The sequence below is a fragment of the Xiphophorus couchianus genome, chromosome 16 (genome assembly GCF_001444195.1).
Source record: "Xiphophorus couchianus chromosome 16, X_couchianus-1.0, whole genome shotgun sequence".
Lineage (NCBI taxonomy): Eukaryota > Metazoa > Chordata > Actinopteri > Cyprinodontiformes > Poeciliidae > Xiphophorus > Xiphophorus couchianus.
The window spans coordinates 10188461-10204576 of NC_040243.1; the positions used below are offsets into that span (position 1 = coordinate 10188461).

The window sequence follows — 16116 nt, forward strand, 5'->3', positions numbered from 1 at the left end:
TTTTTGTTTTTTTACAGGAACACCATTAATATTCCTTGTTCCTTGGGCAGTCTCTAAATATTTATATGAAAATAAAGAGTAAGTATTTCTTCTTCTTTTACTTTTAGTTTTGAAAGCAATATTTTTATGTGACCGTGTTAAGATGTTTTCAAAAGGTGGTTTGTTGAACTCTAAATGTGGGATTAAAATTTACAGCAGCTTGTTGTTGCTCTGAGGAGAAATTAAATTATCTCATGGTCAGGAGTCAAAACATTAAAATGTCAGAAATATTTTACTTTCATCGTCAAGCCCCTCTTGCGCGTTGCTTAGCGGTAAACGGAGGGACAGGAATTTCACAGCCACACTTTCTAAATGCTGAGAAAATATCTTGTCCGCCAACACGAGACTCAGATGCAAATCTCAGAACAAAGAAGCTATAAATTACAGAGCAAATGTCAAAGAAGCATGTAAGAAATGTCCTGTAGTTGCTTCAGTTTCCTTCAATGAGTTTCTGTTTTCAGGTGCTGGGAGCAAAACACCGACATGAATATCTGGTGGATAATCCGAGCGCCGATACTGCTTGGCGTTGTGGTAATTTTCTGCAACATCCATTTTTCATTTCTAATTCTTTTTTTGTTCAAATTCAGCACAAATGTAATCCCAAGAAAACTCCAAATGCACGACTGGCATCTTGCCTTTCCACTTGACTGCATAGTGTTTTTGTCAAATTGTACCCCATGCAATATTAAAACCAGCTCATTTATTTATGAAGTGAGAAAGGTTGGCTGTGCTTCAGATCTAACGTGTGGGACGCATGTTAGGCCTCCCAGGGTTCTGGGTCAAACAAATACAATTATCATGCATTTTGTTCAGATCGTGTGCTTTGTGAGGATCAGTTCAGAGCGTTTATGTTGCTCCAATCGGTCATGCCGCCAGACATCCTGGCATTTTCCATGCATTAATCGTCCTGCTAAGTGGCCTGTATCCCGCAGGAATTCCTGTGTCAGAGTTGTTTGTAGGAATGGTGGGGCTGGTCCTCATTCCAGAGTTTCCCTCGTTATTCTGATCTCACCGTTTTTTTTTTGTTCTTTTTTTTTTTTCAAACTCCGCATCAGAGCAGGAAAAGCCGAAACACTTCCAGAATTGGCAAACTACCAACGAAAAATGTTTAACTTACTTACTTATCCAAAACTGTATCCTAAAAACCCATTATCAATTATTCAGGTCACATCTTAAATATTAAAAAAAACAACTTTTTTTTTAATAAACATTTTAGCTTTCATATTGCTCTGAACAGATAGAGATTAGAGTCATGCGTCCAAATTAAGTCCAGCATACTTTCCTAATTTAATCCTCGCAGAATGAACATGTTAAAGGTCACATCCTAATGCATGTTCATCAGAAAAGCGCCGACTGTTTCTTAAAAAATGCCAGCTGACATGGAAGATGTTCCAGTGATTAATTGTTTTACATCTAATCTGCATGTGTTGGTCAGAGACAGATTCAGTTTGACAAGAAACTTCAGTTTTTTTATTTAGTTGTTATAAAAATGAGCTGCAGTTGCTGCTTGCGTGCTAACCAGATATTCTCTTCTTTAATTTCAGAGTATTTGAAACCAAATCCTTTTTTCTTAGAGGCATTTATTAGGAGCTAAGAATCTGTGATTGTTTTGAACATGATTGTTTAATTAAATGTTCCCATTTGCCCTGCACAAAGTAAGCTAGGTAAAATAATAAGAACTGTGTTTTCATAGAAAGGGCAGAAGCTTTAAAGTATTTGGACCAGATTGTTAGAAGTTACATACGAATCTGTTGTTTACTTGCAGTGGATAAATAACCGTTAAGATTTGAATATGTTGTCCTTGATAATCGACCTAATTTCAGAAAATGTAATATCTGTAGTCTTTTTCCCTTGGTTGATTTCTTTTCAAGCTTAATCAACCAAACAAATTTTTACAACATTAACATAACCAGTAAAAAAATTTTATTTTGGCGATAGTGATTCACTGGCAATAATCGCCAGGCGACTGGAATCAATCAATCATCAGAGTGGTTCTTTTCTCTTTTGAAAACCTTTGCAGTCTTCACCACAGCTTTTTGTTTCAAGGTTGTTATTTAAGTATAAATCCAGCTGTTCTCCCAAGGCCTCAGAGGTTTTCTAAAGAACATTAGGGAACAAAAATGCATCACAAAGAGCTGGGATCACAGCAGAGAGGTCGGGAATGAAGTGGTGGAGAAGTTTAATCTTCAGAAATCTTTGTGGGTAATGTTCAATCCATCATCTGAAAATGAAAAAGGAATGCTACAGCCACAAACCTGCCACGACATGGTTGCTCATCTAAACTAAATAGCCTGGCAAGGAGCGCATTAATCAGAGAAATGGCTAGAAGCACAATGTTGTCTCTGGAGGAGCTCCAGAGATTCACAGTGCAGGTAGGAGACTCTGCTGACTGGAATCACACTAATCTTTATATAAATATAAATGAATATAAAAGCACAGCACACTTTTCAGATTGCCTGTTTTTTATTACATCAATAAAAAAACACTGAAGTGTGTGATAGTAACATGAAAAATGTGGAAAGAGTTAAAGTGTGTGAAGAGTTTCGCAAAGCACTCTTTAAGCCCAAGCCATCACTCTGCCTCTAGAGATATATGCAATGATGACGCATCATTCAGATTTGAGTGAATCAAGTTTTTTTTGTCTTCCCTTCACATCGTCTTACAGGCGGTAGAGTTCCAACAAAGTTGTGTAATATATTGTTTTAATCTGGAGGATTTATTCCTGATGCTTATTTATGTTTTGACTTTTCAGGGGAAACTTAAGCATTTGCTCTTGAGAAATCTTCTATCTGTATTTATCATCAAATTTAGCAATATTCCTTCAGCGGAGCTTTTCACTCGGTTGGATGTTGCATTAACGACTTTCCTAGCTTACAACAGGCATCTTTGGATCATCCACAAACGTTACCTTCAGTGGAAGCCCAAGTCGTCTCATTTTGCTAACTACAATGTTTATATTTATTTGTCATTGCACAACAGAAAATTGGATAACAACATTAGGGGCCTCTTGAATCAGAAAGACTAAGAGACTTGGCTTTTACCACCAAGCAGGGTCTTTCTCTGCTGGGGTCGGTGGCAAGACGATTTTGGTAAAACACTTCTAAAGTTTGCAAGATTTGTTGAGCTCATAGAAACGTGTAAGCTATGAAAAATAATGCAGGGTTAAGTTATTATTTGAAAAACAACAAAAGAAATGGCTGAGTCCCCGAAAAAGAATAGCCTGTAAAGAAGAAAAGGTCCTATAATTTTACAATATTTCCAAGGGGCAAAGCAACTTCAGGAAGCAACAAATATTTTGCAACTTTCTTTTCATTATGTTTATAACCCATTTTTGCCGTTTTTGACAATATCTCTTGTCTTTTCACAGATCAACTTTATTATCTTTATACATATCATCAAAATTCTTGTCTCAAAACTTCGAGCACACCAGATGAGATACACAGATTATAAAGTCAGGTAAGTTTAGATAATTAAATCGATCCTTTTAATTGTAGTTTCTTATTTGGCACTTAGCTTATGTTCTTTTTCTACATCTCAGGTTGGCGAAATCAACTTTAACACTGATTCCTCTTCTGGGTATCCATCAGATTGTCTTCATCTTCCTGCCTGAGGAGACCACCAACAAGAGCTTGCATTTACGTCTCACTAAGCTCTTTATTGACCTCTTTTTCTCCTCCTTCCAGGTTGGAGCATGATTTTAAGAACAAACACATTTATTTACATGCCTTAGTCAAGTCATTTATGAAGCGATAGCAGAAAGAATAAAGAGTTTTTAAGAAATTAAACTGCTGTAGTGGTGGGGAAGAAGTCCTGTAAAAAGTCAGTGTCAGGAGGCAATGCGTTAAAAATAATCTAATCTGCCAATTGATGAGCCAAATAAACCACATAGGAGGGAAGATTGTGTAAAAGAGAATCTTCTGAGTAAAAAAAAAAAACATAGGTGCACCTTTCCTCAAACTACAGATGACCCTCAAATACATGCACTCATTGTAGCTCACCGATTATTACTAACCTGATAAAAAAACTTACTATCCATTTTGTCATTATTTTTTTATTTCTTATGCATTTGTTTCGCTCCGTGTTCATAAATAATAATCTCACCTCACAATGTGCCTCGTCTGATCAACCCTTCCCAGCTGTGTCCGTCCTCATTGTGACACAACAGCTGTGTTGCTTTCCCCGTAAAATACTCCGAGAAAAGTTGTCACAGATATTCCGGATCAGCGTGTGTGTGCTGTAGGGAAATTAACGAAAGAACGAAGTAAAGAGAGATGATGAACAAGATGTGGAAGATTACAGTTGAGCCCAAATATTATTCATACCTCGGGCATATTTAGGTTTGAAATATGTTTTAATTTTGACAACATGCTCCCTCTGAATGGAAGCAATACGAATGTTTTGGGTTGGCATGGCCTGAGCCTCAACTTGAAACTCATGGAGAAACTTTGGTGGGAGCTAAAGATTAGTGTGATGGCGAGGAGGCCCTCCAGCCTCAAAGAGTTGGAGCTCAAAAAGCAAAGATAAATAATCAAAACGCCAGTGGAAACATGCAAAACATGCATTTACCGCTGTAATGCCAATGCAGATGTTTCTGTTGATTATAGAGCAATTTTTGACAAAACTAATGTAAAATGGGAATAAAATCAGATTTAAGAAACACTCTTACCCCTCTCACATTTTTGTTTTTAATATCTTTTGAGAGAAGCCTCGAATTTTCTGTCAGAAACTTCTTGGTTAAATGAGAGAAACTTTAATATTAATCAGTCAAAGGTGTGAATAGTTTTAGGGTTTAACTGTAGGTCTTGGTTATGGTACTTTCTGTCCCCCCCCAAAAAAACTAAATGTACGGAATTTTCTTTGTGCTGCTGCAGGGAAAAATAAAATGCTGTATTGGATGTGCATAGAACCAATAGATGACATGTATTTAACAATCTTAATTTGTCTATTTTAACTTGTTTGTGTTTAACTTGTCCATTATTTTATTATTATTGCTTGCCATTTGTATATTATGCAGTACTTTGTTTGCCTTTGGTTATTTTAAAGTGCTTTATAAATAAAGATTTCATGGCACGGTAAGAGGTGTAACTAATACCCCTCTATCTAATGCTGCCTTGGGCAACTAGCCATATGGCTCATCACTGGTCATATTTGTGTGGATGAAAAATCTGTGAAAGGATATTCCTTTGGTCTCAAAAAATGTTACATTTCAATAAGTTTTGGATAAATATCCGTTGTCTTCTCAGGGTCTCCTGGTGGCGATCTTGTACTGTTTTGTCAACAAAGAAGTGAGTTTCCTGAGCTACATTAAATGTTTCCAACCTCTGATTTTTATGTTGTCACATTTCTTAACCTCTCCTTTAACATTTGTAATTTCCGTAGGTGCAATCTGAGATTCTGAAGAAGTGGAAGCGCTGGAAGCTAGGGAGGAACATCGAGGAGGAATATCGCCACACCTACAGCAATTCCAACAACACTAAGACAGCCAGCCTGTTGAACCACATCCCTCGGCTTCCCCACCTCCCAGACATCGCCAAATCTTCTGGCCCGGTCTGCCGTCCCGAAGAGCAAACGTGGCTCGTGGCTTGCTGCCACAACGGGATGGTCCACGGCAAGGAGACGGAAAACTCCAGCTCGCAGCAGAACGAAGGAACCAGCAACTGCACCCTTGTGGAGGACATCAACCAGTCAGGGAAGACGCAGTGTTATGAGGTTCAGAGAGAGAATGTTGAGAGCCACCTTTAAAAGAAACAAGGAGAAAGGACTTTCGGAAGGAAGTTAGACGGCTTTGAGCTCTGATGGAGCTCTGACTGAAAGCCCTACTTGGGTTTTGAAGCGGTGTGCCGACTGATTCACTTGTGGGAGCAGTCGTCAGTCATCAGTGTCACCGGGAGATGCAGTGGCTCTCAGCCCTGTAATATGACAGCAGTATGGCAGACATCCAGACCAGGATGCTCAGTGTGCTGTGAGTCTTGTGAATGGATGTTTTGTCATTTTAATTATATGAAGCTGCTGCCTGTTGAACAATTTTACAAACAATATCAACAAAACACAAATAACTACAATAGAAATACAAAAAACCCCCCCCAAAAAAACACACCAAGTCCTGGTGTGAGTCTTTGCTTCAGTGTTTGGCATATGACAAATGTGTGTTTTGTGGTACAACAAACTGGATATTGGACACAATAAACAAGACCAAATGACACGGAACAAGAAGGACAGAAGGGATTGCTTTTTGTACTCTATATGCTCTGCTCTGTTGCGTGTATGTTGCTATCTTGTTCATACTGATTTTAATGAAACTGTACAGAGAAAGGAAGAAAAAAAAAACATTCTGGTGACTTCACAGTGAAGTAACCACAGTTATTGTGGATGGGAAAAAGGCAGCTGCTCCCCCCAGGTCCTACCTGGCATAGAAAAACAAATAAGATTGAGGTGTAAAGAACTAAATGAATAACACTGCTTTTCTTTTGGTATTGCTGAGTGTTACAGTGTCACAGTTGTGAAAGTATTAATACCCCTTTTTCACATTTTGTTGCATTACAAAAACACAAATTTCAATGAATTTTGTTGGAATTTTATGTAAAAGACAATCAGAAAGAAGCACATTACTGGCAAACTAAAGACAGAATATTTAAGGTTTTTATTTTTGTTTTAAAAATATTAATCTGAAGAGTGGTACGCATTTATAGCCATGCCACTGTCATAATATTTTAGCTACTCTAAGATGTTCTTCCAGCATTGCCCTTTAGAAATATTCCTTTAGATGCTCCGCTTTGCTGTAACAATCAAATCTGACTTGCTTCAGTGTTTCTCTGAAAGAAAAGCATCCCCACAGCATTAAGCTACTCCCACCATTTGGAAGGTCTGTTCAGGATATTAAGTGTTAGTTTTCAGGTACATAGTGACATCAAGAGCTATGATTCACCTCAGAATTGAAGTCATCGTCATGTTGCCGGGTCCAGTTCTTGTTGAGCTATAATTTGTTCAAGAACTAGTTGAGACATGGTTCAATTCATGATAGGTGAGCAGTGGTCAGGTCACGTTTCATATCCCCAAAACATGACACCTCCACCTCTGTGCTTCACAGTTGGGGCGAGTTGGTTCTTTTCTTAAAATGTTGTCAAAATACCTCAGATTTAGATGAATCTGTTTAAAGAATATAATTCCTATATAAGTCCTAGTCTTTGTCTGTTGCTTAGAGAGCAAGTATTTCCTTCTTGTACACTTATCATTGAAGTTAACTCTGATTGTTTAGTTTATTTTTGATACTTTTTTTAGCATCCTGTTTTCTGCTTTCAGGGTGGACTGTGATAAGTAGAGTTATGTGTTCTGGCAGTTGTTTTAAATATCCTCCATGTATAGACTGTTTTCTGTAAAGTGGAATGGCTTATTTTGTTCTTTTGAGACTTCTTTAAATTCAGTATAATATTCATAAGAGCCTACAATATTCATTTTAAAGGTTGCAGATAGCTCTTTAGATCCAACCATGGTGTTCAACTCTCAGTTCAGCGATCGAAAGCACACCTAGCTAAATGTCTGAGATTTAAAAAATACAAGCTGCCTTCAAAACTCTGGCTAAGTGCGATAAGCTTATGTGTACATTTAGTCTTTTAAAACTGGAATCTATGTGGGGCGTCCTAATTTATTTCTCAATACATTGATGATTGTTATTAACATTTTGCAGAAAAATTCAATGGATGGATGTTTCTAAAGGCGACTTTGCACTGGATTTTATTTATGGGTATCAGAAACTAAGGAGAATGAAGATGCATAATACAAACTTCAGATTTTTTTTAATTCGCAAAATTAAAAGACAACATGTCTCATCAACAATTTTGGTTGATTTGCCACATAAAATATCAATAAACAGATTGAAGTTTGTGCTTTTAATATGACAAAATGTAAAAAAAATTTTTTTAAAAACTAGTCAAAGGGGTAAGACTTTTTGCAAGGCACCTTAAACTGTATGTAGAAAAAGTGCCAACCATGTGCCGCTACAATCAATGCAAAAACAAGCCAACAAACAACCAAGTGAAGCCACATTTCCATCACTTCATAATGGATCAGTGTTACTCAGTGTGACCCAGCACCTCCAAAACAGTGTGTGTTTGCAGTATTACATTGCCAGTTTAGCAGATATGTAGAGCTATAACTCTAAAGTATTAACGTATGCCATAAAGTGACATCAAATACCGTACAAATGTGAGCCAGAAGGTGCTAGTGGTTACAGGCGCCATATTTCTCCATGGACAGTGTTTACCATGCAACCACATCCTGAAAGTAGAACAAAGCTTCTCCAGTTAGCTTTTAGATGCTAATGTTAGCGGTACAGTTGCTTGTAGATAAAAAGCGATGACCACCTACAGAGCATTAATCAAGCTTTGAGTTCCTAGCAGATCTGCGTGAGCTATGTACATGATTTTTGTGTGAATGACTATTTGCATGGTGTTAATTTATAACAGCTAAATGTTATATGCACATATGTGAGAGTTTATATGCATAATTTAGCCTTCTTGTGAATGTGTGTTTATACAGGGTATGAGTACTTTTGACGTTATTATTCCAGATACGTGGATGTATTACACTAAGAGGAAATACATCCGCAGCCAAAAGGCTGCTGAAGAAAAACAGAGGAGCACAGAGGTTAAAGGCCGTTACAAATCAGTCAAACTCTGGCATTACGCAGAACAGGACCACAGGACCTTCCCAGAATTCATGCCAATATAGTTTGTAAAGAAGAAAGAGCTCTGGCCTTTATTTCAAAGCCCTGATGGACCTCAGAGCAAATTTGAGCACTACAGCAACATTTTTGTTGTGTCAGATAATTGTTCTGCTCCCAGCCAGTTTCTACCGTTGAGTGGGTAGGAAAAAAATGCAGGCAGAAGCTATTTTCCATCAGCCGAGGGTTTTCACAGAGCAAGTAGACATCCAATAATTGAGCTGGGAGCACGGTGCTCACGCAGGTGCTGCAGAAGTGGAAGGAAATGCTTGCACACTCAAAACAAATGAGTGATGACTGGTTTCGGCAAAACAGATGTATATTGCTATTTTCATTTCAAAATAAAATCTGTATTTTAACAAACTCTGACTTGTCGGACTGACTCCTCTTCGTCTGAATGTATTGTTGGAAAGGCTCAAATCAATATGTTTCTTTACTCTTCTAGTCACGGTGGTTACGTAAAGTATGAACAGGTCAGTGGAAGCTGACCACATTCAGGTGTAAACAGTCTGTCATATATTGTATTATATCTGTGCAAGTGGTCAAAGAATAAAATTTTATGTATGTGAAATATGAATTTACCTCACTAAGTATTTTGTATCATTAGATGCTTAAGACATTAAAGAAAAGAGAAAGCATATGCTGATTAAATTGATATGTTCTTTGGTGACAGTGTTCTGACTGATGAAGAAGTAGACCTTGCTAAAAAATTAAGTATTGATTCGTCGTCTGGTCCAGCTCCCGGTTTAAAAGCCAGACCAATTAATAATTTTGTGATCAACTCTTTTTTTTTTTTGGTTTTCTGTTTAGTTTTTTTCACAATATTTCAAGTTGCCCCATATGTTGCCTCAAACTAATGCTACACATTTTTTGGCAGAAAGGGAATGTAAATTTCTGACACACAATCTGATATTGATTTGGCTCAGGCACTGAGAAAAAAATGACTCCTCGCTGCAGCTAATTTTCATGGATAAAAATCCTGCAGAAGGAACATTTGGAGGAAATTTTATACTTAATGAATCAATCTATGGATATCAGCAGGCACATATTTGGGTGTAATGACTGTTCATGTGGGATATTTGTCCTTTAAGCGTTTTACTCGAAGTTAACCTAAACAGTAAAAATATTACCGATAGTCTATTTTTAAGCTCTAATTTGTCTCTGTCAGTTTTGTACAACTGAACCAAACTGTTGTGGTGTTTTTTCTGACTTTCTTCCCAGTTCCCTCCACTGAAGCGGCTTCCTGCCTGGTTGTTTGTGATGAATGTAAGAGAGGAAGATTACAAACTCTGACGAAATGTGGTTTACCATTGGTCTGCATAATGGTTTCAAAATATGAAGAGCACACAGAAGAAGCATATCCAATGATAACCTGCCAAATTTCTGACAAAAAAACCCACCCTGGCAAGGGCATTATATGAACTGACAGTAACACTTTTTTTCATTAAAGGTGAATTGTTTACATTATTTAATAATAGAGGAATAATGAGAAGAAAATGTGGCTCAAACTCCCTTTATCTGTATACAACATGCTCAAAAGGTAAATGTATGTATTAGGGAGAAAGGTCAATATTTTCTCCCTCAGGTAGGGGAACTGAGCCTGCAGTGACCTGATGTGGACGAACTGATTATGTGTGATTGAGCCATAAAGCCAGTGAGTTATTTTCCACCTTCATGTCTCCGACAGGCCTTTGTGGCTTTCACACTGTCATCGCCTCCCAGGATCTTCATCGTGGCACAGCTGCAGAGACACAGCGTATACTGAATGAATATTAAACATCCACAAGGACAAAGGGTACTGAAATAAAGTGTGAGTGTGTAAGAGTGGCATGAGCTTTTCATTCTGCTCGGTGTGAAAACAGCGATCAGGTTTCATATCTGAGGAAGGGATTGTGTCATTGGTTTGAGTTTGTTTCCCATCAGCAAAATGAACGAAGACAGAGAGCTGTAGTACAAAATCTTTTCAAAACAGGCTTTCATTTTACAGTCCAGTGACTACAAAACTCAGAGCTGAAATATAAGAAACTGTCACATATCACATTATTAACATAAACACAGAGACTTCTCTGTCAGAGTTAGAGTTTTATCTGTTCCGGTCTTTCCTTCTCATTCTTTCTGTCTCAAATTTTAGCTTCGTAAATGTCTAAAAATAAATACATTTTCACAGTTCAAGGTTAATATTCAACACTTATCACACCCTGTAAGACCTCACCCAGCAAAATTGTGCGTTTTTGCAGATTTGCAACATGCTTCCTGAAGAAATTACTTTCAATATTTTCAATCTTACTTACACCGAAACGCTGTTGTAAAAAGAAATCATGAGTGGATAAATGTTTACATTTCTAGTATAAATGTGCTATGAGGAAGAGTTTCATACTTATAGTGTCAACTAAATATTGCTAAAGAACAGACAGCTGTGTGAGATTTAAACTGACTGTAGGTGAGCCTGTCGCACTGAACGAACTCTGCTTCAAGCACGCGATCATCGTTATTTCTCAGAATTCTCTTAAAAGCTTTTATGAAAAATAAAATGAATAAGTTGCTCCTTTGTGGTACCAGAGTCTTGCCATCTCAACCATAGACTGAATTATGCAAGACCGAAGTGAAAAATTCAATAATGAAACAAATATTTGTTCCTTCATTGTGACCAGGCATTTGTGAACCTGATGATGCAACATTTTGTGTACAAAAAGGAGCTTGGTGGAAAAAAAAAAAAAAAGTGTTGGAAAACACTGTGTGGCAGGGCTCTCCACAAAACTTTTTGACTTGGATTTTTTGTCCAAGTCAAAATACTTTTTGACTTGGACAAAAAATGATAGGCCAGTGCCGTAGTTCACTTCAAATGGTGTTTATTGTGCTTATCTTTAAGTTAGAAAAAAAGAAAGAAAAAAGTTGGAGAAGCTGAACAGCATATTTACAATGGATGTCCAGGCAGGTTCAAAATCAGACAAAAAATAAAAAAAACAGCAGTACCGTCATAGCAGCTCAAAAGTCCTCACCTTCAGTGAGACATGTTGGGAATCTACACTCAGACTGGCTCCCTGCTGTGCAGAGCCCTCTTTATAGTCACAGGCTCCGCCCACAAGAAGAAAAACAAACACACAAAAAAAAATAAAAAGTCACTTCCAACTCAAGCAAACTCTTATCAAAGTATACAAAATAAAATAATCATAATACTGAAAAATAACAAACCTGTGACCAGAAATACAATACTCAATTTAATAGAAAAACAAAAACGCTCAATACCTCATCACGTCATCACGTGACTCCGTACCAGCGCGTTTAATCCGGAAATAGCTTTGTTTGAAAATCTAAGCTGTCGTGAAAATTACAAGCTAGGATGGATATGACAACAGAAGCAGGAACACCACGTGTGTATCCACGATGAACCGCGCCAGTTTATGCTGAAACCAACAAGTAAGTTATGTCGGATGTGCGTGTTTGTGTGCGTGTGTCAGCTGTGCACGGACTTCACTGCGTCCCAGCTCCTGACTGCTCCTCCCTCACACAGTGTTGGTGTGATACTTTTAAAGCCATGTGCTTGTTTTATTGATGGTTAATTTAAAAGATGCATTTTGAAACTACATATATCGTATAAAAGACAAAATCTTTTCCCCTGTCTTTTCTGCTTCTCACAATAGTTTCCTTGAATTCAAGCCCATTCCTCAGAACTGGGTCATCTAAGTCAGATTTGTAAGTTTCCATGCTCAAACTAATCTTTCCAGCTCTGGATACATTTTTTTTCTTGGACTGAAATCAGGGCTTTGTGATGGTCACAACAAAACCTTAACTTTGTTGTCCTTAAGCCTCTTTGTAATTTGGAGGAATAACTCTGTATATTGTCAGTAGAAAAACCTATTTGTGTCCAACCATTGTTTTGTTTTTTTCCCGGTTCATGTGTTGATCTGCTGTTTCAGTATTTTTCCTTTAATTTCTTTTTATCATGAATTTATTTAATTTGGAGGTGCACCAGTTACCACCTTCCTCAAAACAACATAACACAATGCTACCCCCTCTGTTCTTCACAGTTGTTACAAAGAACATAAGATAGTCGTTGTTGTTGTTTATTTTTATTGCCGAGTGCTTTTACACGGACGTGCCGTCCGGTTAAACTGTAAATAAAGTAAGAAAAAACAAAACATCAATACTTAGTATTGCAGAATTCAATCAACACAAACTTAAACATAGATTTATTAGCTAGGCTTGACTAACCTGTTATAAGGCAGTTTATTCTTAGAACACTTCGTCATATAATAAACATCGGCATTCAACTATCACAGCGCAGCAAACACAGCTAGCATTGGGCTAATTAGCACTAGCAAATTCAGCGAGCTCACGCTTAGAACAGATAACAAAAAACTCATCTCCCCACAGCTTACAGCATTAATAACTCACCACGTTGGGCAACACTCATGAACGCCAGTAGAATATGATTTTATTGTAGCTTCAGATTGTTAGCTTCAGCTAACGGCAGTCTCGGTGCCGTAAGTTTCTTCTCTTCTTTCACCTCCCCTCCACTACCAATGCAAAACAACTACAGAGCCCCCTAGCGGAATGGGAGGAATGAATCCAACAACAGTAATAAGTTTCCCTCTTTTCTTCTCCTAATCCTAATTTAACCGTGGCGATTGTGGCCAAACTCATCAGACCACAGGCCTGTTCTTCAAAAATTCAGTTTTTTTTTTCCCAGAGTGCATTTGCAAATTGTCATTTGGCTTTTGGAGTTAAAGTAAATGCTTGAAGCTTTGCATCGTAACTTGATCACTTTCAGACATTTTGTTTATGTAAAATCAGCTTTTCTCAGCTCTCCATTATGTTATATTGTCATTCTCTCAAACATATACATAGAGTTCTGCTTTGATTCATTCATGCATCTTTGAGAAATCCTCGAATCAGAAATCCTGATAATACATAGCCCCTTACATTTTAATAAACGTAGTCAAAGCTTAGATAAACTTGTGTTGTTTGTGAAAATGCTCTATAAAACTCTTAGTTAAGCTGAAGATTCGATTAGGCAGACATTTTTTTTGAGATATTTGTTTTTTTGGCAAAATGAGTTTCTAGGCATTCACACATCACACACAAAAAGTATTTTCTGTGCAATAGCAGTGTAACTGAAGAACTGTAAATGCATGCACATGACTTTTTTTTTGGACAGTTTATGTTTATTCATTCCATATTCCTCAGGTTTCAAGGCTTGCATTCTGCCCTGCTACATCAGCATCAATTGCCCTCATCCTCACAAGGCAGAGGAGTAAAGTATGATCACCATCATTTGTTTGGTTAATGCCTTCACGTCATCGGCGCAGGCATCGGTTGCAAGAACTCATTTGCTATATTTGAGAAGTCCTCTTATCGTGTCCCTAAAGCAACGCAGAGTCCCCTGAGTACACACAGTCTGGGTCAAAGCCAATTTACCAAAGCCACAACATCCCCGTGTAATACGAAGAAGACTCAGTGAACTCACACACAACTGAAAGATGCCCCTCGCCAGGGCCTAATAGTCTATCAACACCCCCGGTGCTGTCTGATCACAAGCGTGACAAATTAAATCAACATAATGTGGGATCAGATTGTAGCAGTAAAACATAGAATAGGCTGAACAAATTCAATCTCTCAGACATGCGGTGTTTTATAGCGGAAGCACTAAGGCAGAGTGACTGACATGGCTCTGGCTAAATTCATGGATCGGGAGTCAGATAACCAAGCTTTTCTCAGATTAAAAGTAAAGTTGTGTATAAAAATAGTTGCATGCGATTAGATGACTGGCAGAACTCATATCACTGCATAGTGCAGAGTACTGGATAATTTCTATACAGCAAATTAACTATTTTACTCAAAATCAAAAAGGAATCCTATGCTAGCCCAGGTCTGAATAATGTAACTTTATTTTCATAGACAGTGAATATAATTAAATAGCATGGATGAAATCTGTCTTTATATGTACAGCCATAACTCTTCCCACGACACTGCGACTACATTTAAAGAGTGTGTAAAATAATAAATGGAAAATAACCAGATTTATTATTTTTAGTTCAGATAACCAACCACTGAAATTGCACATGATGTCCAATACAAACACCGCTTTTGAAATATCCAGATATGATTTTTGTTTGTAATTATGTGCCTGATAAATGTAGCTGATACAAACTAATAACAGTCTACTATCTCAGTCAGGAGTATTTGTGAAGCAAAACTGGTACAATACAGTAACATGGAAGCATTACTGTCATGTTCGGTTGGTTTGAGATAGAGATTGAGATCATGAATTAATTTTTAATTGATAACAAATTTGACGGGCAACGAAACAACTGCGACAACAGGACGGGTCTTAGAAATGAAGTCTTTCTTGGGCTTAACTCCTCCGTCTGGAGTTCACCATTAATAGTTTGCCACCTGGTGGTGAGTTGGAGTTGATGATGAGGGAAGCTACCAGTTAAACCATAACATTAAAGCTGAACTGGTCAAGTGTGGTGGAGACCCTGGTTCATGTAAACTCCCATCTCAAACACTGCTTGAGAAAAATTCACATGGGTCATGTTCACAGCCGCCACTGCAGATGCAGTTTTCAGGAGCTAAAGAGTTGTTGAGACAGGTCATTTTGGCTGCAAGGTAGTAATTATGTAAATTGTATATATATATATATATATATATATATATATATATATATATATATATATATATATATATATATACTGTATATCCTCTTTATGATTTGATTTTATTGCAAGAAGCACTTTGTTCTAGGACACAAATCACTTTTTTTAGGAATAATAATGAACAAACAGACAGCTTGGAGTCATTTTTAGAAATTAGGATTTAAATGCTTTTGAAATAACCTCAGGCATTAACTGAAAGGCAAATTCTATCTACCCAAATTGGCTGCTGCAATTGTTTTCAAATTGCTATAATTTAACAGACAATATATTACAACTATGATTTGCATCATTTTGTAGATTGGTTAACTATTATAACTGATAATCCATTGGTAATTGGTGTTTTTTTTAGCATGATTCATGAGCTAAATTAGCAACAAAGGTCATGGATCTGTAAAATAAATAAAATGCTAGCCAAATCCATGTTAATGTGGTGATTTGATACTGTGGTAGGGATGGGTAATGTGCCTTAGAGCGCTAACAGTGGATGTGTTTTAGTGAGAGGAAATCAATTCTGACAAGCTGCAGAACCAGAAAGTTTATTTGTATAAGCCTGAGGAGCTTTATGAAGCTTACTCTTTTTTTTTTGACAGATGGATCTGTGCTGCTAAGTGGAAATAAAACTGGCATTCAGAAAACACCTGAAGCACATGCTTTGAAAAATTAAAAAGACAACAGTAGAAATGTTTGTGGACAGGTAGA

General features: G+C 37.3%; 1 protein-coding gene and 2 long non-coding RNA genes across 3 annotated transcripts in view; 1 reads left to right on the top strand and 2 right to left on the bottom strand.

The window, feature by feature from the left end:
- The window catches only part of gcgra (glucagon receptor a), a 39247-nt gene extending 31297 nt beyond the window's left edge, over positions 1-7950 (top strand). Inside the window, exons 9-14 of the mRNA XM_028042941.1 lie at positions 18-78; positions 501-570; positions 3407-3495; positions 3578-3722; positions 5283-5324; positions 5419-7950. Of these exons, the coding sequence (XP_027898742.1) occupies positions 18-78; positions 501-570; positions 3407-3495; positions 3578-3722; positions 5283-5324; positions 5419-5781 (770 nt within the window). The 3' untranslated portion in view covers positions 5782-7950. The remainder of the gene's footprint in view (positions 1-17; positions 79-500; positions 571-3406; positions 3496-3577; positions 3723-5282; positions 5325-5418) is intronic.
- On the bottom strand, positions 6029-11839 carry LOC114160366 (uncharacterized). Its single transcript, XR_003598753.1, has 2 exons — positions 11732-11839; positions 6029-10499 (listed from the first exon to the last, which is right to left on the bottom strand). It is a non-coding gene; the product is annotated as an uncharacterized LOC114160366 (long non-coding RNA).
- A 975-nt stretch (positions 11840-12814) lies between these two features.
- Positions 12815-13240, bottom strand: LOC114160367 (uncharacterized). The gene is made up of 2 exons (XR_003598754.1): positions 13154-13240; positions 12815-12870 (listed from the first exon to the last, which is right to left on the bottom strand). It is a non-coding gene; the product is annotated as an uncharacterized LOC114160367 (long non-coding RNA).
- Between the last annotated feature and the right edge of the window lie 2876 nt (positions 13241-16116).